The sequence below is a fragment of the Kogia breviceps genome, chromosome 15, assembly GCF_026419965.1.
Source record: "Kogia breviceps isolate mKogBre1 chromosome 15, mKogBre1 haplotype 1, whole genome shotgun sequence".
In the NCBI taxonomy this organism is placed as follows: domain Eukaryota; kingdom Metazoa; phylum Chordata; class Mammalia; order Artiodactyla; family Physeteridae; genus Kogia; species Kogia breviceps.
In genome coordinates this window covers 88,356,146-88,377,357 of record NC_081324.1, presented here as the reverse complement: position 1 = coordinate 88,377,357, position 21,212 = coordinate 88,356,146, and the positions used below count along the sequence as shown (strand labels likewise).

At 41.6% G+C, this 21,212-nt stretch overlaps 1 protein-coding gene across 4 annotated transcripts in view; it reads left to right on the top strand.

Moving 5' to 3' along the window:
* STX2 (syntaxin 2) overlaps nucleotides 1-20,921 on the top strand; it is a 43,542-nt gene extending 22,621 nt beyond the window's left edge. The window contains exons 4-11 of one of the 4 annotated variants that reach the window (XM_059040038.2): nucleotides 7,961-8,035; nucleotides 9,374-9,447; nucleotides 10,111-10,219; nucleotides 12,176-12,249; nucleotides 12,373-12,510; nucleotides 14,651-14,761; nucleotides 16,762-16,887; nucleotides 20,013-20,921. In XM_059040038.2, coding sequence (XP_058896021.1) covers nucleotides 7,961-8,035; nucleotides 9,374-9,447; nucleotides 10,111-10,219; nucleotides 12,176-12,249; nucleotides 12,373-12,510; nucleotides 14,651-14,761; nucleotides 16,762-16,842 — 662 coding nt within the window. In that variant the 3' untranslated portion in view covers nucleotides 16,843-16,887; nucleotides 20,013-20,921. Of the gene's footprint in view, nucleotides 1-7,960; nucleotides 8,036-9,373; nucleotides 9,448-10,110; nucleotides 10,220-12,175; nucleotides 12,250-12,372; nucleotides 12,511-14,047; nucleotides 14,077-14,650; nucleotides 14,762-16,761; nucleotides 16,888-20,012 lie in introns of those variants that run through there. The other 3 variants (XM_059040039.2, XM_067014797.1, XM_067014796.1) reach the window with 3 other exon arrangements.
* Nucleotides 20,922-21,212: the final 291 nt, after the last annotated feature.

Here is a 21,212-nt window from a genome sequence, read left to right as displayed (position 1 = left end):
CTCCACGGCATGTGGGATCTTCCCGGACCAGGGTTCAAACCCATGTCCCCTGCATTGGCAGGCAGACTCTTAACCACTGCGCCACCAGGGAAGTCCATATATTTTCTATTATTTTATACAATTAATATATATTTGGATCTACCCACATTCATACTATACCAGTGCTACTCATTTTTCTGTATCTTAAAACTTTCATCCGAGATCATTTTGTTTTCTTTTTAGAAACTACTGTTCTTTCTTTTAGTAGGGGTATGCTGTTGTCTGAAATTACCCTTGCTTGATTTCACTCTTCAAGGGTATTTCCCGTGAGTGTAGGAGTCCGGTTAGCAAGTTGTTTTCTTTCACCACCTTGAAGGTTTTGAAGATACATTTTCAATGTCTTTTTTTTTAAAGTCAGCTGTCTAATTGTAGCTTTTAAGATATTTGATTTTTAGTCTTTTGGGTTTATCAATTTTACTTTCATGTTTCCAAATGTAGATTTCTTTTTATTTATCCTGTTTCTTATACGACTTCTTGAATCTTCGGGTTGATGTTTTCTGGCAGTTTTGGAAAAATCTTGGCTGTTTTCTCTTCATAAATCACCTTTGCTCCATTTTCTGTCATTTTTGTTTTGAGACTTGAATTATATGTGTTTTAGACCTGTTCACTGTGTCCTTTACACCTCTTGCTCTCTGTTCTCTATTCTCCATTACTCTGGCTTGCTATATTTTATTTTGAAATCTTTCCAATTTTTCTCCTGAATCTCTCTTCACCCCTGGAGTTATTTTTGGTTAAAATAGTTTTCAGTCCTAGAATTTCATTGGGCTCCTTTTTCTCATGTCCTGTTTCCTGATAAAATTCTCACTCTTGTGTTTTACCTCTTTGCACATAATTATTTTAATGTCTGTGTCTGATAACTCCATTAAGACCACTCTGTCATTTTTCTTGGGTGTTATTTTGTCTTTGTTTTCCTGGTTATTTTTGATTGAGAACTGGGCTTGGTATACGAAGGCTTGTGGCCATAGTATGAGTCCTAGGATAGTATTTTCTTTTTTTTGAATTTTTGAATTTTATTTTATTTATGTTTTTATACAGCTGGTTCTTATTAGTCATCCATTTCATACACACATTAGTGTATACATGTCAGTCCCAATTGCCCAACTCACCCCACCAACACCCCCCTCCTCCATTTCCCCCCTTGGTGTCCATACATTTGTTCTCTGCATCTGTGTCTCTATTTCTGTCCTGCAGACCAGTTCATCTGTACCATTTTTCTAAGTTCACATGTATGCGTTAATATACGATATTTGTTTTTCTCTTTCTGACTTACTTCACTCTGTATGACAGTCCCTAGATCCATCCACATCTCTACAAATGACCCAATTTCGTTCGTTTTTATGGCTGATATTCCATTGTATATATGTACCACATCTTTTTTATCCATTCGTCTGTTGATGGGCATTTAGGTTGCTTCCATGACCTGGGTATTGTAAATAGTGCTGCAGTGAACATTGGGGTGCATGTGTCTTTTTGAATTATGGTTTTCTCAGGGTATATGCCCAATAGTGGGATTGCTGGGTCATATGGTTATTCTGTCTTTAGTTTTTTAAGGAACCTCCATACTGTTCTCCATAGTGGCTGTATGAATTTACATTCCCACCAACAGGGCAAGAGGGTTCCCTTTTCTGCACACCCTCTCCACCATTTGTTGTTTGTAGATTTTCTGACGATTCCCATTCTAACTGGTGTGAGGTGACACCTCATTGTAGTTTTGATTTGCATTTATCTAATGATTAGTGATGTTGAGCAGCTTTTCACGTGCTTCTCGACCATCTGTATGTCTTTGGAGAAATGTCTGTTTAGGTCTTCTGCCCATTTTTGGATTGGGTTGTTTGTTTTTTTAATATTGAGCTGCATGAGCTGTTTATACATTTTGGAGATGAATCCTTTGTTAATTCGCTTGCAAATATTTTCTCTCATTCTGAGGGTTGTCTTTTTGTCTTGTTTGTAGTTTGCTTTGCAAAAGCTTTTACATTTCATTAGGTCCCATTTGTTTATTTTTGTTTTTATTTCCATTACTCTAGGAGGTGGATCAGAAAAGATCTTGCTGTGATTTATGTCAAAGAGTGTTGTTCCTGTGTTTTTCTCTAAGAGTTTTATAGTGTCCAGTCTTACATTTAGTTCTCTAATCCATTTTGAGTTTATTTTTGTGTATGGTGTTAGGGAGTGTTCTAATTTCATTCTTTGACATGTAGCTGTCCAGTGTTGCCAGCACCACTTATTGAAGAGACTGTCTTTTTGCCATTATATATTCTTACCTCCTTTGTCATAGATTAGTTGACCATAGGTGCGTGGGTTTATCTCTGGGCTTTGTATCCTGTTCCATTGATCTATATTTCTGTTTTTGTGCCAGTACCATACTGTCTTGATTACTGTAGCTTTGTAGTGTAGTCTGAAGTCAGGGAGTCTGATTCCTCCAGCTCCTTTTTTTTTCCTTTAAGACCGCTTTGGCTATTTGGGGTCTTTTCTGTGTCCATAAAAATTTTAAGATTTTTTTTGTTCTAGTTCTGTAAAAAGTGCCTCTAGTAATTTGATAGGGATTGCATTGAATCTGTAGATTGCTTTGGGTAGTATAGTCATTTTCACAATATTGCTTCTTCCAATCCAAGAACATGGTATATCTCTCCATCTGTTTGTATCATCTTTAATTTCTTTCATCAATGTCTTGTCTTATAGTTTTCTTCATACAGGTCTTTTGTCTCCCTAGGTAGGTTTATTCCTAGGTATTTTATTCTTTTTGTTACAATGGTAAATGGGAGTGTTTCCTTAATTTCTCTTCCAGATTTTTCATCATTAGCGTATAGGGATACAGGAGAGTTCTGTGCATTAATTTTGTATCCTGCTACTTTACCAAATTCATTGCTTAGCTCTAGTAGTATTCTGGTGGCATCTTTAGGTTTCTCTATGTATAGTATCATGTCATCTGCAAACAGTGACAGTTTTACTTTTTCTTTTCCAATTTGGATTCCTTTTATTTATTTATTTTTGTCTTCTCTGATTTCTGTGGCTAAGACTTCCAAAACTATGTTGAATAAATAGTGGTGAGAGTGGACATCCTTGTCTTGTTCCTGATCTTAGAGGAAATGCTTTCAGTTTTTCACCATTGAGAATGATGTTTGCTGTGGGTTTGTTGTATATGGCCTTTATTATGTTGAGGTAGGTTCCCTCTATGCCTACTTTCTAGAGAGTTTTTATCATAAATCGGTGTTGAATGTTGTCAAAAGCTTTTTCTGCATCTATTCAGATGATCATATGGTTTTTATTCTTCATTTTGTTAATATGGTGTATCACGTTGATTGATTTGTGTATATTGAAGAATCCTTGTGTCCCTGGGATAAAACCCACTTGATCATGGTGTATGATCCTTTTAAGGTGTTGTTGGATTCTGTTTGCTAGTATTTTGTTGAGGATTTTTGCATCTATATTCATTAGTGATATTGGTGTGTAATTTTCCTTTTTTGTAGTATCTTTATCTAGTTTTGGTATCAGGGTGATGGTGGCCTGGTAGAATGAGTTTGTGAGTGTTCCTTCCTCTGCAATTCTTTAGAGGAGTTTGAGACGGATGGGTGTTAGCTCTTCTCTAAATGTTTGATAGAATTCGCCTGTGAAGCTCTCTGGTCCTGAGAGCTTTGTTTGTTTGTTGGACGGTATTTAATCACAGTTTCAATTTCAGTGCTTGTGATTGGTCTGTTAATATTTTCTATTTCTACCTGGTTCAGTCTTGGAAGGTTATCCCGTCCTAAGAATGTTTCCACCTCTTCCAGGTTGTCCATTTTATTGGCATAGAGTTGCTTGTAGTCTCTTAGGATGCTTTGTGTTTCTGCAGTGTCTGTTGTAACTTCTTTTTCATTTCTAATTTTCTTGATTTGAGTCCTCTCCCTCTTTTTCTTGATGAGTCTGGCTAATGGTCTATCAATTCTGTTTATCTTCTTAAAGACTCAGCTTTTAGTTTTATTGATCTTTGCTATTGTTTTCTTGGTTTCTATTTCATTTACTTCTGCTCTGACCTTTATGATTTCTTTCTTTCTGCTAATTTTGTGGGGGTTTTTTTGTTCTTCTTTCTCTAGTTCCTTTAGGTATAAGGTTAGATTTTTTTTCTGAGATTTTTCTTGTTTCCTGAGGTAGGCTCGTGTTGCTATAAACTTCCCTCTTAGAATTGCTTTTGCTGTATCCCATAGGTTTTGGATCATCGTTTTTTCGCTGTCATTTGTCTCAAGGTATTTTCTGATTTCCTCCTTGATTTCTTCAGTGATCCCTTGGTTATTCAGTAACGTATTGTTTAGCCTCCATGTGTTTGTGTTTCTTAACGTTTTTTTCCATGTAATTGATTTCTAATCTCATAGCATTGTGGTCAGAAAAGATGCTTGATATGATTTCAATTTTCTTAAATTTACTGAGGCTTGATTTGTGACCCAAGATGTGATCTATCCTGAAGAATCTTCTGTGTGCACTTGAGAAGAAAGTGTAATCTGCTGTTTTTGGATGGAATGTCCCATAAACATCAATTAAATCTATCTGGTCTATTGTGTCATCTAAAGCTTGTGTTTCCTCATTAATTTTCTGTTTGGATGATCTGTCCATTGGTGTAAGTGAGGTGCTAAAGTCCCCCACTATTATTGTGTTACTGTTGATTTCCTCTTTTATAGCTGTTAGCAGTTGCCTTATGTCTTGAGGTGCTCTTATGTTGGGTGCATATATATTTATAATTGTTATATCTTCTCCTTGGATTGATCCTTTGATCATTATGTAGTGTCCTTCCTTGTCTCTTGTAACATTCTTTATTTTAAAGTCCACTTTATCTGATATGAGCATTGCTACTCCAGCTTTCTTTTGATTTCCATTTGCATGGAATATCTTTTTCCACCCCCTCACTTTCAGTCTATATGTATCCCTAGGTCTGAAGTGGGTCTCTTGTAGACAACATATAGATGGGTCTTGTTTTTGTATCCATTCAGCGAGCCTGTGTCTTTTGGTTGGAGCATTTAGTCCATTCACATTTAAGGTAATTATCGATATGTATGTTTCTATTACCATTTTCTTAGTTATGGGTTTGTTTTTGTAGGTCCTTTTCTTCTCTTGTGTTTCTCACTTAGAGAAGTTCCTTTAGCATTTGTTGTAGAGCTGGTTTGATGGTGCTGAATTCTCTTAGCTTTTGTCTGTCTGTAAAGATTCTGATTTTTCCGTCGAATGTGAATGAGATCCTTGCTGGGTAGAGTCATCTTGGTTGTAGGTTCTTCCCTTTCATCACTTTAGATATATCATGCCACTGCCTTCTGGCTTGTAGAGTTTCTGCTGAGAAATCAGCTGTTAACCTTATGGGAGTTCCCTTGTGTGTTATCTGTTGGTTTTCCCTTGCTGCTTTCAGTAATTTTTCTTTGTCTTTAATTTTTGCCAATTTGATTACTATGTGTCTTGGCGTGTTTCTCCTTGGGTTTATCCAGTATGGGATTCTCTTTGCTTCCTGGACTTAGGTGGCTATTTCCTTTCCCATGTTAGGGAAGTTTTCAACTATAATCTCTTCACATATTTTCTCAGGTCCTTTCTCTCTCTCTTCTCCTTCTGGGATCCCTATAATGTGAATGTTGTTGCATCTAATGTTGTCCCAGAGGTCTCTTAGGCAGTCCTCATTTCTTTTCATTCTTTTTTCTTTATTCTGCTCTGCAGCAGTGAATTCTACCATTCTGTCTTCCAGGTCACTTATCGGTTCTTCTGCCTCAGTTATTCTGCTACTGATTCCTTCTAGTGTAGTTTTCATTTCGGTTATTGTATTGTTCATCTCTGTTTGTTTGTTCTTTAATTCTTCTAGGTGTTTGTTGTTTAATTCTTCTAGGTCTTTGTTAAACATTTCTTGCATCTTCTCGATCTTTGCCTCCATTCTTTTCCTGAGGTCCTGGATCATCTTCACTATCATTACTCTGAATTCTTTGTCTGGAAGGTTGCCTATCTCCATTTCATTTAGTTGTTTTTCTGGGGTTTTATCTTGTTCCTTCGTCTGGTACATACCCCTCTGCCTCTTCATCTTGTCTGTCTTTCTGTGAATGTGATTTTTGTTCCACAGGCTGCAGGATTGTAGTTCTTCTTGCTTCTACTGTCTGCCCTCTGGTGGATGAGGCTATCCAAGAGTCTTGTGCAAGTTTCCTGATGGGAGGGACTGGTGGTGGGTAGAGCTGGGTGTTGCTCTCGATAGTAGTTTCTTTCTTTCTTTCTTTCTTTCTTTCTTTCTTTCTTTCTTTCTTTCTTTCTTTATTTTTGTGGTATGCGAGCCTCTCACCGTTGTGGCCTCTCCCGTTGCGGGGCACAGGCTCTGGACGCGCAGGCTCAGCGGCCACGGCTCACGGGCCCAGCCGCTCCACGGCATGTGGGATCCTCCCGGACCGGGGCACGAACCCGCGTCCCCTGCATCGGCAGGCGGACTCCCAACCACTGCGCCACCAGGGAAGCCCCGGTAGTTTCTTTTTTAAGAGATGATTTTTAAACATTTCTGGTGGTTGGCCGTGGGCACCAGCATTCTGGACCTGGCTCCCCTTTCTCCAGCATGTGGTCTTTAGCTTCAGCTCAGCTTTTTCTCGGCTTCTCAAGGCCTCCGCTGCCTCTGGGTTCAAGCAGCTCCAATTGCTGGGCTCATTTCTCTAGGTTTCCTTCTTTTGAATCATCTTTCCTGCCTTTATAGGTTTATGACGCCCAGCTCTTCTGATGGTTCTCAGCAGGAGGACCAGTAGGAATGACCTCGTCCACTGGAAGAGGAAGTTCCCAATATTGCCCTTCTTTTCAGTGATTTGAAATCCTGCCTTTATCAAGTATAACCTCATGGCCAGCTTCTATAGCTTGAAGGGTTAAGTGTGGTAACGCCTCTTGTATTTCTCTGATTAATGCTTGAGTTGAGCCTTTGTGCACCTGTGTTAGCAGGAAGGTCCAGTAATCCGTCCTGAGTGACCACCAACCCTGGGGCTTTCTTATCCAGAGAGGTGAGCCCTGCTTTGGAATGTCCCCCTACACTCTCAGTCCTCAGTTGTGTGTCTGTGGCTGGTCAGCGTCCCCGGATGTCCCCCTGACTCTGGTGTATCATGTCCTCAGCTGGGTAGACCCTGCGCAGACCCTCCTGCTCCACGTGAACTTCCCCCTTGGACCCCTTCCCCGACCCTCCTTCCCCACATGCTGTGGCGGGGCCTCTGGGGGTGTGAGTTCAGCCTTCCCCCAGTGCAGGAACCTGCGCTTTCGCCAGGAGCCCACTTTGATGAGAGAGGACAGCAGGAAAGAAATCAAACACGTGGAGGCTTTTTTTCTCCCAGAATATGGTTAAATTTCTGCTTTCCTTTTTTTTTTTTTTTTTTTTTTTTTTTGGTAGTACGCAGGCCTCTCACTGTTGTGGCCTCTCCCGTTGCGGAGCACAGGCTCCGGACGCGCAGGCTCAGCGGCCATGGCTCACAGGCCCAGCCGCTCCACAGCATGTGGGATCTTCCCGGACTGGGGCACGAACCCGTGTCCCCTGCATCGGCAGGCGGACTCTCAACCACTGCGCCACCAGGGAAGCCCTTCTGCTTTCCTTTATCAGGTCTAGGTGTTAGCACTGGGTTCAGGGAACTATTTCATCAATTAATTGGTATAAACCAGGTATCCTCAAACAGGTGTGCACCAGAGCCGCCTGGAGGGTTTGTTAAGTCACAGTCCTGGCCCATCTAGTGAAGTTTCCTGTGAGTAGGTCAGGGGTGGGGTCCAAGAATTTGCATTTCTCCTAAATGCCCACCTGATAATGGAAGCTGCTGGTCCAGGACCCACACTTTGAGAACCACTGGGGTGATCAGTAGTTTTTCTCAACAAACAAACAAACTCGACTATTTACCAAGAGTACTGTTCTGTTTAAGTTTGTTGAACATTGACGTTGAATATTATAACTCACGTCTTTTTTTTTTTAATTTTGTAGAAATAAAAGAAGATCTTGAAGATCTGAACAAAGAAATCAAGAAAACTGCTAATAAAATTAGGACCAAGTTAAAATGTGAGTGTAAAGTTTTGATTACATGTAATCATTGACAGTGGGAATGTGGGTAATTATTATTTTCTTCTTTATAAGTTTTTATTCTTTTACATTTTTAGAAGTTAAGATTGTGACCGCTTTAAAACAAATTGTATGTACTTGGAATAGTAAGTCTTGTTTAAGTTTCACATTATTCTAGAATTCTTAAACGAGGAGCTAAACCTAAGGGCTGTTAACCCTTAAATTTCAGAGTGAAGCACTAATTCATGCCCAACAGGAGTAAGCACTTGCTTATAAATTGTTAATCTGTTATATTTGATGACATTGGGGGCTAAACTGCAGGTATTTGAGAAGGCGGCTAGCCTTTGACCTGAGTTGCCAGGTTCTTCTTGAACGCCCTTGTACTCAGTGAGCTCCTTTGAACCTTTCGTACAGTTCATCTCGGCTGATGGTGCCGGGTGGAGGCTCACAGCTTCCCTGTGGGACCGAAACAGATGTGGGTTTTCTCCGTGTGGTAGAAGGACAGACTGTATTTAATTTTTACAAAATGGCATTCAGATCAAGAATATTTCTGAAGATCAAAAGGAACCTTTATTAAGGAGAATTTCAGATGTATGTCGGGGGAGGGGTCACCACCACCAGCCCCAGGTCCTCGCCCTTGAGCTCTGCAGGTCCCAGTGGCCCTCACGCAGCCCAGCTGGCTTCACAACCAGTCCCAGACTTCTGGGTCTTCATCAGCATATAGTTTCCGGTGTGTATTTCTAAGAGAAGGATTTTTCTCCCCCAAATACAGCTATAATAGTACTATTATATCTGAGTCACATTAATTACTATTATTTATTATAAAATATCCAGTCAGAATTCATACTTCCCCAATGATCTTTTTAATTTTTTATTTTTTTTAATAGTTTGTTTTAATTGGGTTCCTTATTTGGACCGTATCCTGTGATTGGTTGATATGTTACTTCAGGTTTTTTCACATCAGATTCTCCTTCCATCTTTTTCCCCCCAACACTTTTTTCTTTTGGTTGGAGAAACCAGGACATTAGTTGTCAGAAGTTGCCATGTTGCAGTTTTGTTGATTTCACCCCTTTAATGTCACTTAACAGGTTCCGCTGTGCTCTGTATTTCCTGTGGATTGACAGTTAAATTCTCCAAACTTGATCAGATTCGTGTTGCCTGCTTTGAAATGTGAAGCTGTAACATCTGTTTTTATTTTTTGATATCATCAGCGACTGACAATTACCAAAACTCATAAATTTACTAGGAGTTGAAAAGATAAGAAAATACATTTGAGGTTAGGCTTGAAAACCTTTCATTTTTTAGTTTAAAAGATAACTCTTTCCTGTTTGTTTCTAGCTATTGAACAAAGTTTTGATCAGGATGAGAGTGGGAACCAAATGTCAGTGGATCTTCGGATACGAAGAACCCAGGTTTGATTATTGGCCTAGTCTAGTTTGAAGCAATGCTGAAGAATAGGTCTTTTTACTTCTTTCAAATTCAAAATAATTTCATCTTTACCGTCACATTAATTCTTTCAGCATTTCTGCATAAAAAAGGCATCGTATCTAGAGACCCCCTCTCTAGATTATGCAGGAAAAAAAGTGTATTCAGCCCAACCGCAGAATTCTGTTGTGAAGAGCAAAAAATTATCACAGTCATTTCAGTGTTCTTGGTAAAATCCTCACCTTTTATAGGTTTGTGGTGCAGCAAAGTGGAATTTAGTCCACTTAACTCTACTTGATAAACGGGGATTATGTGTTCAGGCTCTGGGGACAGTTTGCCTGGGTGCCAACCTGACCCAGTCAGCCTGTAACTCTGGGCTAATTGACTTTTTGAAATGACGGTTTCACTTCTGTAGAATGAGGGGTAGTAATAGTATAGTTGGGTTACTGTGAAAATCAAATAAGATGATGCGTGTAAAGTTCGTAGCATAGATTCTGTTATACAGTAAGTTGCTATTAATCTTATTTTCCACTTGAAGGAGTAAGTGGCATATCAGTTTGAATCTCTATAATGTAATATTTTTATGTATCACTTTTAATAGAAGAAGTGACCAGTGTATACGGATCTATTTTTTTTTTTTATGTCGAAAGCATTCAGTGCTGTCTCGAAAGTTTGTGGAAGCCATGACCGAGTATAGTGAAGCACAGACTCTATTTCGGGAGCGAAGCAAAGGCCGGATACAGCGTCAGCTGGAAATAAGTGAGTCAGTGAGCATACGCTGTTTTTGTTAAAAACATACTTTTCTTCCTTAGGGTCTGACATGAAAGTAGGTAGCTTCAAAAAAGTAATTCCATCCCTGTTTTGGTCAATATTGTAAGAAGCCTAAAGTGCTTTCATAGCTTCCTATTCATTGAATCAACCAGCCTATTATTTATTTAAATCCTTCAGAAAGTTCTAGGTGAGTGGACTTTAGATTACTTGTAGAGCGTTAAGGAGACCTGGAAGACTCTCAACCGTCATTTCTTCATGTATTTTTTGTGTCCCCCAACCCTTCCTGCGCCGTCTCGGGGACAGTTCCCTGTGGGTCTCCCGCTGCTGCATGTCTGGTGAGCAGACACTCGCTGCCTTTTTGCTCTAGGCTTTCTCTCGCGGGTGTCTGTCTGTGTAACAGGCAGCCTTAGAAGATGCAGCTCATGGTTCCCTCTGGGCAGAAGGCAGCTTGCTTGCTGAATAAAGGTCAGGCAGCTTTGCTTCCTCCCCACCACGGAAGATCAGGGTTCCTCAGCTGCGACACAAGCCCCCTGTGGGTGCCTCCTCCACTGGGGCTGCTCTGTGTCTCCCACGGGCTCGGGGAGCGGGGAGCGGCCGTAAACGTGAACCTCATTAAGTGACATTTTAGAACCTCCCTGGTGGCGCAGTGGTTAAGAATCCACCTGCCAATGCAGGGGACACGGGTTCGAGCCCTGGTCCGGGAAGATCCCACATGCCGCGGAGCAACTAAGCCCGTGCACCACAACTACTGAGCCTGCGCTCTAGAGCCCACGAGCCACAACTACTGAGCCTGCGTGCCGCAATGACTGAGTGCGCACACCTTCTCACCACAATGGGAAGCCCACGCACCACAACAAAGAGTGGCCCCCGCTCACCGCAACTAGAGAAAGCCCACGCACAGCAACGAAGACCCGACGCAGGCCCCCCAAATAAATAAATAATGACATTTTAACATCTTTATTGAGATATAGTTGACTTACCATGTGAATGATACTCAGTGTACAGTCCAGTGGTTTTTCGTATATTAGCACAATCAATTTTAGACCATTTTAATCACTCCAAAAGGAAGCTTGGTACCCATTGTTGGGCACTTCCCGTTTCTCCCCTGAGCCCTAGGCTGCTGCCAGTACATTCTCCTGCCTCTGTAATTTTGCCCATTTGGGGCATCCATATGAATGGAGTCATACGGCATACGGTCTCTTGTGACTGGTCTCTCTCACTTAGCGCAGTTTTTTCAAGCTTCGACCGTACTCCAGCAAACACCGGTGTTTTATCCCTTGTTTACAGCTGCGTCACGTTCCATTGTGCGGATGGGCCACATTAGCATTGTTTATCCATCCGTGAGGTGATGGACATTTGGGTTGTTTCCACCTTTTGGTGATTATGAATAACGCTGCTGTGGACATTCACATTAAATGATATTTTAATTATGATGTTTCAATTGGGTTTTTCCAAAATTCTGTGAACCTGTTCATAGACACAGCATTAACACATTTAACTCAAGGAAAAAGTATTAACGCCCAAAACTACCGAAAGTATTAGAGCCTCTGATGCTAATTTTGCAGTCTTTATTATGTGCATTTAACATATGCTGGATCTAGTTTACCCCCTTTTCCTATAAGCCAGAGTTAAACTTTTAGGAAAACTGAGACGCCAAAATGTATTATCAGTTTCATTTTTATAGTTCCTTATTCAGACTAATATTGGATTTTATTAGTCATTCCAATTATAACGTTTTTCATGAGTGTTTTCCAGTTCTTCCTACTTCTTAGGCTTATGTTAATTTCTGTCATCGTTAATATTTGCCTAAGAATACATTGGAAAGGTTAGAAAAACGGTTGAAAATATTAACAACTCAGATTTTAGTTGCTAACTTACGGGTGCAAAAGTCATTTTTAAATATTGCTGCATCCTGAATGGAGTTTTTAATTGTTAATATTTTAGCTGGAAAAACTACCACTGATGATGAACTAGAAGAGATGCTGGAAAGTGGGAATCCCTCCATTTTCACGTCAGACGTGAGTACGCAGGTGGCTTTGTGGCCTTGCATGTTTGTATACATACAGATGTTTTTTTTTTCTTTAACTTCCAGAGCAGTCGTAAGTTCATTAGTATTTCTCTTCTGTTTTTGTTTTTCAAAGATTATTTCGGATTCACAGATTACTAGACAGGCTCTCAATGAAATTGAGTCACGTCATAAAGACATTATGAAGCTGGAGACCAGCATCCGAGAGCTGCATGAGATGTTCATGGACATGGCCATGTGCGTTGAGACTCAGGTAATCACACACATCTTTACTTCTCCGAGATAGAGAGCTGTTTTCTGTAAAATCTTATATTTGATTCCAGTATACCTGAGAAAGCCATTATTCTGGATGCAGTCTCGTAATTCAAAAGTTGTAGTGTTATTGCAGTGTGAGACTGAAATGCTGTAAACAGCTTCAACTTCCAACAGTGGGGGACTGGTTCCCTTAAGTTATGTGTGGTGTGTCCATAGGACAACCTGTTAGGCAGCCATAGGCAACATCGACTTTGTTTATGGAGGACTTTTAACGAAATACACAAACGTTATGTGCCAGAATTTCAAGTGGACATAAGAGGGAGATACTAAACCTTACACGTGTATGTATAAATGTGAACATGTATACAACACACGCCCTTATACTCCTGTGTGCATGTATATATGGCATGAACTCAGCTGCATGAAACAGTACTCACAGAAGGAAAGACATATACCAAGCAGTATAATAACAGTGGGACTATGGGAATTTTAATCTTCTTCTCTAAAATATATGTATTTTCAAGTTTTCTGTAAGGACCATATACTAGAGTAACAATTGGGAGAAATGTATGAAAGAATCAGCCCCAAAGGGGCTACACCGTGACGTAACTAGAAGCTTATATACTTGCTACGTGGTGTCTAGTACCACTGGCGCGGGGTGACGGGGGTGTGAGGAGACCCTGTGAGGAACCAAGGAAGTTAATACAGTTTTTTAAAAACAGAAAATTCAGTGTAAAGCACAAGCCGGTGGTTCCAGTCAGGTTTGTGGCCGTGCTTGCGCTTCCTCTCGCGATGCTGAATGAGGTCCTCCGTGACTTTGCAAGCGCGTGAGGCTTGCCCTCGGTCACTCAGTGATCGGTGGGCATTGAGTTCAGCTGACCGTCCCGTGAAGGGGGAGCATTCATCCCAAGTCATCTTAGGGTTCACATCACACTCACGTCCTCGCTCCCGCGGAGGCTGGTTTCAGGATCTCTTGTGCCCTCTAAGAAGGTTCGAGTCTGACTGGCCTACTTCTCATTGCCTGGGTTATGTAAGGATCAGTAGGAAATCCATCCCGGTGCCGGATTCATCCTCCACATCGCCACTAACGTTTGAAGAACACTGTTTAGTTTGAGGAGCCTTGTCATAAAAATGTGTGCAGAGCTGAGGTGCGGTGCGTTTGCAGCGTAGGGTGGGGACAGGGCAAGTTCACCCCTTTCTGATGGGAGGGCCCGTGCCACTCACGGTGCAGAATGGGAGAGTTGGGGGTCTGGCTGCTACCAGCTTCTTACTTTCAGGAAGGAAACCCATTAGACAGTAAGAACAATGAGTGATTAGTTTTGTTATTACTAAAGATTTTAGAGTACCTTGGACTTTTAGTTAGGACTGTTCTATGCCAGATGTATTACTCGCCATTAGAAAAATTGATGTATTCTTAGCTTTGTTGCATTGTTTCCTTTCAGAAGTGTGTTAGTGCTGCTAGTAAGTTTAAATGTGTGAATGAGTAAGTTAATTGTACGTCATTCTTCAATATGCTTTACTACTCACTGCTGCAGATTATGTCTGCTGGTGGACAGAAGACCAGGTAATGTGTTTTGTCACCTAACATTTCACTGGATTCACCTCACTTTACATTTTTGCTCATTAATTTAGTCAACTTAGTGGCCAGTGTAAGCTATTCGTAGTTTACTGTATTTTGAAGAAATTGCAGCAGTTTTCTACCCATTAGAAAAGATGTCATTCTTTGTCTACTGTCTGTGCACAATACGTGCACTGTCTGTGCATTATGCGCTGTACGTGCGTAATAGTAAATGTTCGCTCAGCCTGAAGCTAGCCGCCGCCCGTTTGCTGTGCCCATCTTTAAAGAGCGTTCTCATGTTAAAGCACATCTCATGGTCTACGTGATACGCCTTCAGTTATCAGCATTGTTGCCCCCCAGCCCTTTTAGTTCTTTTCTTAATATAAGTTGGATTTTGATGATTCTGTATATTGTACATTTATAATGGTCTCATCTTTTTGTAAATGTGAAAAAAAATTCAGTGTCCATTACATGCACATTACATTCCTGTGGCACCTTTACTGCTGCTCTGTGGCTGTCTTAAGATACACAATTAAGTCATTTGAAAGTATCTTCTAAGTTTGAAACATTCTGTTTTAAGGGTGAAATGATCAACAACATAGAAAAAAACGTTATGAATGCCACAGACTATGTAGAACATGCTAAAGAAGAAACGAAAAAAGCTATTAAATATCAAAGCAAAGCAAGAAGGGTGAGTTTGGTCTTTAAGAATTAAAGTGCATTTTTCTCTGGATTTGGTTTTGAGCGTGCAATACATTGATGCAAGCCTGCTTAAAGGGTATATTCCAAGAGACGAAAATTTCTTACATCCATGTTTCATTTGAAAAGTGAAGTAATTCTTTTTGCTAAAACGTTTGAAGTTTATCCGATGAGTTACGTTGACCGTGAACCCTGTTGGTTTTAAGCAAAATGAAACCTTTGCAGCCAAAGTCGGTCTCCGCTTTGCTCAGTCGCACGGCTTCCAGGCCCAGAGTTCTCTGTTTCTTGGGTCATTACTTGGCGGGACATAACAAAACGCATGGGATTGGAAGTTCTAAGAACCATTGGTTACACATTTTATGCCGTGAACACTTGATTCTTTGTTTACGTTATTTGCTAATCCTTTGGTTTGGAGGAAAGAAGAGAATTATTTGAGACCGTGGACCTAAGATGTTATGTAGCACTCACATCGAAGCTTTGCAAACGAGTTTTAGTATCTTTGTCTGAATTGTAACATGTGTCGTGTGTAAGTGAAAGCTCTTCTAAGAAAACAGCGAAGCTACAGAATTAAGTTCTGGTTCAGGGACTGAAAAACTGTGTGTCTCGTTGTGTGACCTCAGCCATTACTGCTTGGTCCCTTTCTCTCCTGTCCGTGGGAAAGGAACCACACGAGGCGCCAAACCCATGCTCTCAGGGCCCGGCAGCCCCCCTCCTGCTGGAAGGCGGCTGTTGGGTTACGATGCCTTTCTCAATGCCAGCCGCGGGGAGGTTTCCAATGTGACGGCAGAAAAGGGAGTTTCAAAAACGCCTTGTAAAGAGGGAGTTGCAAAACGTTCAGGAAACACAGTCAGATTCTGAGCGCGGATTTACCCGTAACGATGGCCCGTGGATGTTCTCAACTAAGACGCATGTCTGGGCTTTAATGTCAGCCTGCAAAGCATCTCAGCCTGCTTTTTCTTGGGAGCATCTGAGTGTTAATTATCTTTGAGATGTAAGACATGGTTTCTTATATACTTCCTTGTTACTACCTTTTGAAATATTGAGCTTTAAAGTAAAGTGAGATGGTGAGGTCCACGTGTGAAGTGCTGTGGCTGGTCCACGCACAAAATGGACTTTCACTTTAAAAAAATCATTTAAAAAGGGCAGTTCCCTTCCTTTCTCCACGACCTAAACAGCGAGTCAGTCCAACGAAAATGTCCGCGAGAAGTTCCCTGGTTTTACAGAGATACAGTGTGGTCGGGGGATACATCTTGTCCTGAACCGGCAGAGCAAGCCTCGTTCTGGCAGGTGGCTGGGAGCAGTGCGTTACCCGGAGCGGCCACTGGTCAGAAGGTGATGTTTGTTTCAAAAAAATCATCACCGTCTCTCCAACTCAAGGCCTGGCATCGGAAACCACACACGGCTTGTTCAGCTTCTGCCCCTGCTGTTAGGTGCGTGGTTGTTGAGATGTTGGCCGTCCCTCCCCTCTCCTGGTGTCCTGGTTCCATTCCCGGGGCAGCTGAGTTAGCCCCTGAGAGACCAGACGGCACTAGTGGAGTGTGGTTTGTTTTATACGGTGTGGCAGGGGCAGTGAAGGACTTAACGGCCAGTAACAAACAAACAAGAAGGAAAAGAGTGTAGGGGCTTATTACATAGATAACTGATCTCTGAGTTCACTGACCTGGCTACATAGCTCTGTAGACGTGAAAAAAAATCAGCTGTACGTCTCGGTCCATCAGAAATTTACCAAAAGAATGTGGTCATGCAGCTTTCTCAGTGATGAAACCTAATATTTTGAGTTCTAGAACAGTTTATCTCCAATTAGTCTGACCTCATTAAATTAAAAACCCCTCTTTATGAGAACTGAAAGTTGTCAAGCAGAATTAATCGATGTCCCATAACTTAGATTTTAAAACGAATTCCGATAGATTCTTTGATTTTAAATGAATGATGTCTTCTAACACGGCGGTGTGGAATTAACCACGATATAATCGGCTTGCTTTTCTTTGACAGAAAAAGTGGATAATTGTTGCTGTGTCACTTGTTCTGGTGGCTGTGATTGCTCTAATTATTGGTTTATCAGTTGGCACATGATGCGGTGGCTGGCGTCAGCGTGCGGGCCTCCCTGCCGGCGCAGCAGTAAGTAACTAATCAACTAACCCGCGTATTCACGCGCCCAAGCAGCTAATAGTGGTGCCTGCCCAAGTAAAAAATACGGGAAAGCGATGAAGGGCTGCCAGCGGAGCGTTTGCCTGACTTCTGTGCTGAGAGCAAGCTTAGGCTGGGCGGCCGTTCATTTCTAAACCGGGGTCGTCTCCCTGTTGGTTTCGAAGCCTCGGCTGGGTTTGCCTCTGTTACTAAATGTGGCGGCGTGGGCGGCAGCGCCTGACTCTGCAGTCTTCGGTTTTCGGTCCAGGAGAATTTCCCTTCGTAACCTGAGCAGTGAGGATTAATTGTCAATTAAAAAACTAAAGTGTAATGTTTAATTTATCTCTGAAGTTTTAATTCTTCAGTAAGTGCAACAGCCGAAAGTTGCTTTGTGAACTCTATTTATTTGCTCATCATTTTACTGTGGAATTAGAGGGAATGGAATGAGAGCTTTAATTCCACACTCGGTGGAATTAAAAGACTTCGTCGCACTTGTTTCCATTTGTCAGCGTCTAGTTCGTTTTAAATGTGGCCGCATTAAAGAGAAAACTTGTGCCGAGTGAGCATGCCTGTTAATTCTTAACTAAAGGATTCGGAGTTCAGAAGATACTCCGTCCTTTATTTAGAGTATCTTTATTCTTGTTTTCTGTGTGAGTATCACCCCTCTCCAAACTTCAGTAGATTTTGTGTTTTTCCTCCGTTTTTTTTTATGCATTTGGAATCATCCTTCTTGCATTAACTCTTAAGTTAGAATGCTGCCTGGTGTATTAAATTTGGACATGCCAGTCATTTATCTTAAAACGTTTGTTTGGCGTGATCATTGTGATTAAAATTGTATCCGGACTGTGACAAGTAGTCCTTGATGAATTCATTGTTTTATCGTGAAAGCGACTGCTGGCTTGGTAGACACTTGGCACTTTCTGAAAGAGAAGGCGAGGGGTTTCTCAATGTGGGCGTCTGTGCGCCCAGGACCCACCACAGGAGAGGGTGCCTTGCGGTTACTGGCCCGGTGTCCACATGAGCCACCACCTTGCACTCGAGGCAGTTCCCGTTAGAAGCTCTGGGATGTCGAGTTCGGTAGCGATCCATGTTCTCAGGAGGCAGAAAGAAGGAAGGCTCTCTGTTTTCATCAGGCGGGATGTTCATGTATCCTTCCATGCTTTCCTATTGCGTCTGCTGAAAAAGTGGTATGTGTGGTTTCCCTTCATTAATAATAATGGTATTTAAAAACTTTTTATAATTTTTTATGAACTATGTATTTTCTTAGCTTTTCCTAGTGGCCATAATATGGCTCGTTGGATGTGCTTCCACTAAAGATAAACTTAGTTCTGGATTGGATGCTGTGGCGTTCCAGTGGAACGAGGGCAGGCTCCTCCCAGCAGGGTTCCCTGGGAGCCCTGGGCTTGCTCTGTGCCCTGGGCCTGGCCGGCCGGTGGTTACTCTCATGCCTTTAAGCACGAATGAACACCAAACAATGCTCATTAATAAGAAACACATCAGAGAGCACACCAACACGTTGTTTTTTTTTTTTTAACACAAATGCAGTGGTTGGTGTCTTTAGTTATACTTTAGAAAAACTATTCTTCCAGCAAGGAGTTCAGCACAGCCCTCCTCGGGGCCTGTAGGCACTGTGTGGAGGGAATCCTACCCCCTGGAGCCCCGCAGCCAGGGCAGGGTGCCCGGTTTTCTATCCAACGACACTGCTAAGAGGACACGTGGCCCGAGATTTACGTGTAGTAGGTGGTGGCTTGACTCCCAGGGGTGTGCGTGGGCCCCCAAGGAGAAGCCCAGGCATTTGGCTTGAGTTGTGAGCAGGTGATTGGGCAAGAACGGTCGTTAAATCTGTGGCATCGAGGGCTCAGGAGCTCAGCTGTCGTGGGGTTCAGGAGCGCGCCACTGAAAGCCAGGCGTGGAAGCAAAGGGCCCGCGCATTCGTGCTACCCAGAGACGCGGCCGTGAGAATCGGAGCCTCCCGGTTCTCTAAGGTGGCTGGGTGCAGTGAGGTTGACGGGGCATATGGAGCAGGTCCTGCAGCTGAAGGGTGATGCCAGTGGGAGGGGGGGGCTGATAGGCTGAAGGAAGAAGGTGGGTTAGAAAGGTGCTCAGAGAGGCTCCCCGGGAGACACGGGAGGAGGATGCGAGCACGGTCGGGGCGAAGTCCTCGCTGTGCAGGAAACGCGCGTAGCGTTAACAGGTAACAGGACATCTGAGGGCGCGATGTCCTGAAGGCAGCGATCCCGGGCTTCTGCATGACTGACGTGAAAGTTCACTGAGGCCCCGGCTGTGCTCATCGTCATGCAGTAATGGATGGCGCCCTTGGCAGGCTGACACTGATGCAGAGCTGGCCAGTTTGAGCAGCTGTGATTTCTCAGATGAAAGTGTGCCATGAGCTCGGTAACTGTAATTTAAAGCGATGAATCTCTGCTGTTTACAAAGAGAACTCGAAGTCAGACAGTGTGGTGTGCCTTTCACCTTCGTGAATTCCTCCTGTTTCCCGGCAGACAGGTTTCCTGGAGAGACTAGATTTCTTAAGCCAAAGGTTGTTCAGCTGTGCAAGGGTGCTTGTAAATTGAAAGCAAAAACTTAAATGTTATATTGCCTTGCTCTGGGCCGTGGGTGCAGCAGAAGACCGAGTTAATGGCTTGTTGATTTCTTACTTGCATCATACCTCAATGTAAAAAAATGTATAAATAAGATTTGTTTCAGAAAGTGAGAAATAAATCCATTTAAAGTTTTAAAACGATGTACAACGCATCCAGGAAATAACTGTTTGGGATTTTCTTGTGATCAATAGAACGTGTTCATTCATGAAGACCCCACATGGTGTCAAGTAGACGTTGCCTTTTGCCTCCAGGAGTAAATGGTTGTTGTCTTAATAATATGTATTTTAAGTTATTAAATTCATTTAATATGCATGTGTCTGTAACTTAGTGCTTTGCCTCTGGAACTTTCCTTCCCCAGCCCTCCCTTTTCTATGACCTGTAGGGGTTCTTTCTTGATGATGGGCTTCTATTTTAAACCATCTCAAATTCCGGGAGAATTTTGTTAGGAAATGACGTTAGTGATTTCTTTCCTTTGATATCTTGCAAATTAATATGTTTTTCTTTATCTTGCAGAAAATGATGTTCATTATTATTTGCGTAGTTATTTTGCTTGTGATCCTTGGAATTATCCTAGCAACAACATTGTCATAGCAACCATGTCCCAAGAGCCATTTATCCTTGGAGTCAGACCATATCTGCAGCAAATGAGCCTCCTCCCATTTCATGAATGAATCCTAGACATTGTGACACATGGCATTGAGTGCTGACTTTTTATTAGTGAATTCAAGGAGAAAACGCAACAGAATGTATTGTTTGGTGAGAAAAGCAGAATGGATGTGATGAGTTAACCCAAACATCCTCGGACTCTACATAACACACCACAAAAAATTAACAATGTGAAACTGGTTTCAGTGGCCTTAAAATAAGGAATTATTGAAGTTTTCAATTTTTTAAAAATATTTCAGTGTTAAAAATGTATGTGAGGTTTAATTAGGAATGTCTTATGTGATGAAGCTATTAGATGTGAGGTCTAAGACTTTCTTCCCTGTCCCAGCTAACATGCTGATTGAGACGTTTTTGTACTGTGTTTAATTTGTGTTTGTTTATGTTTGCAAAAATTATTTTTATTATCACAGAGCTGTTTTGTAAGATATCTATAATTTTAAATGTTTATAAATTGTTTAATATATTAACATCTTAATTTACTCCAATTTTATATATTATCTATTGCCTTTTAAAAGAAATAGGAAGGTTCATGATATTAGAGCCATTTTTGCACAGTTGTTTACAAAGTTTGCCATCGGCCTAGAAGACGTTGGTTGCAAGGTTCCCCAAAAAGCCTTTCCTAGTGCCTTCTGTTAAAATTGATTTAAATGCACCCAACACCCTGTGGGAAAAGCTTGATCGATTATTGTACTCAGCTCCATTTCTAGCTGTTTCATCACCCAAGATAATAAATTAGTTACTACACTGTAAAGACAATGCTCTCTTCTTTTATTCATTACAAAGTAAGGTTTGTGATTCCCTGTTTACACTAATAAAGTCTCAATTTAAGATGGTGATAAAACCAAATTTTAAACTCAAGGGGATTATTCCCAGACATTAAGTAATTCTTTTAAATTTCAACTGTTGTACAGATCACCTAAATGTTCTTGTTCAGTACCTACTCTCCTGCTGAACTTTAAAAGTTAATTCCCAAAGTTTACAGGAATCTATGATAATTAACTTTTTTTTTTTTTTTTTTGCGGTACGCGGGCCTCTCACTGTTGCGGC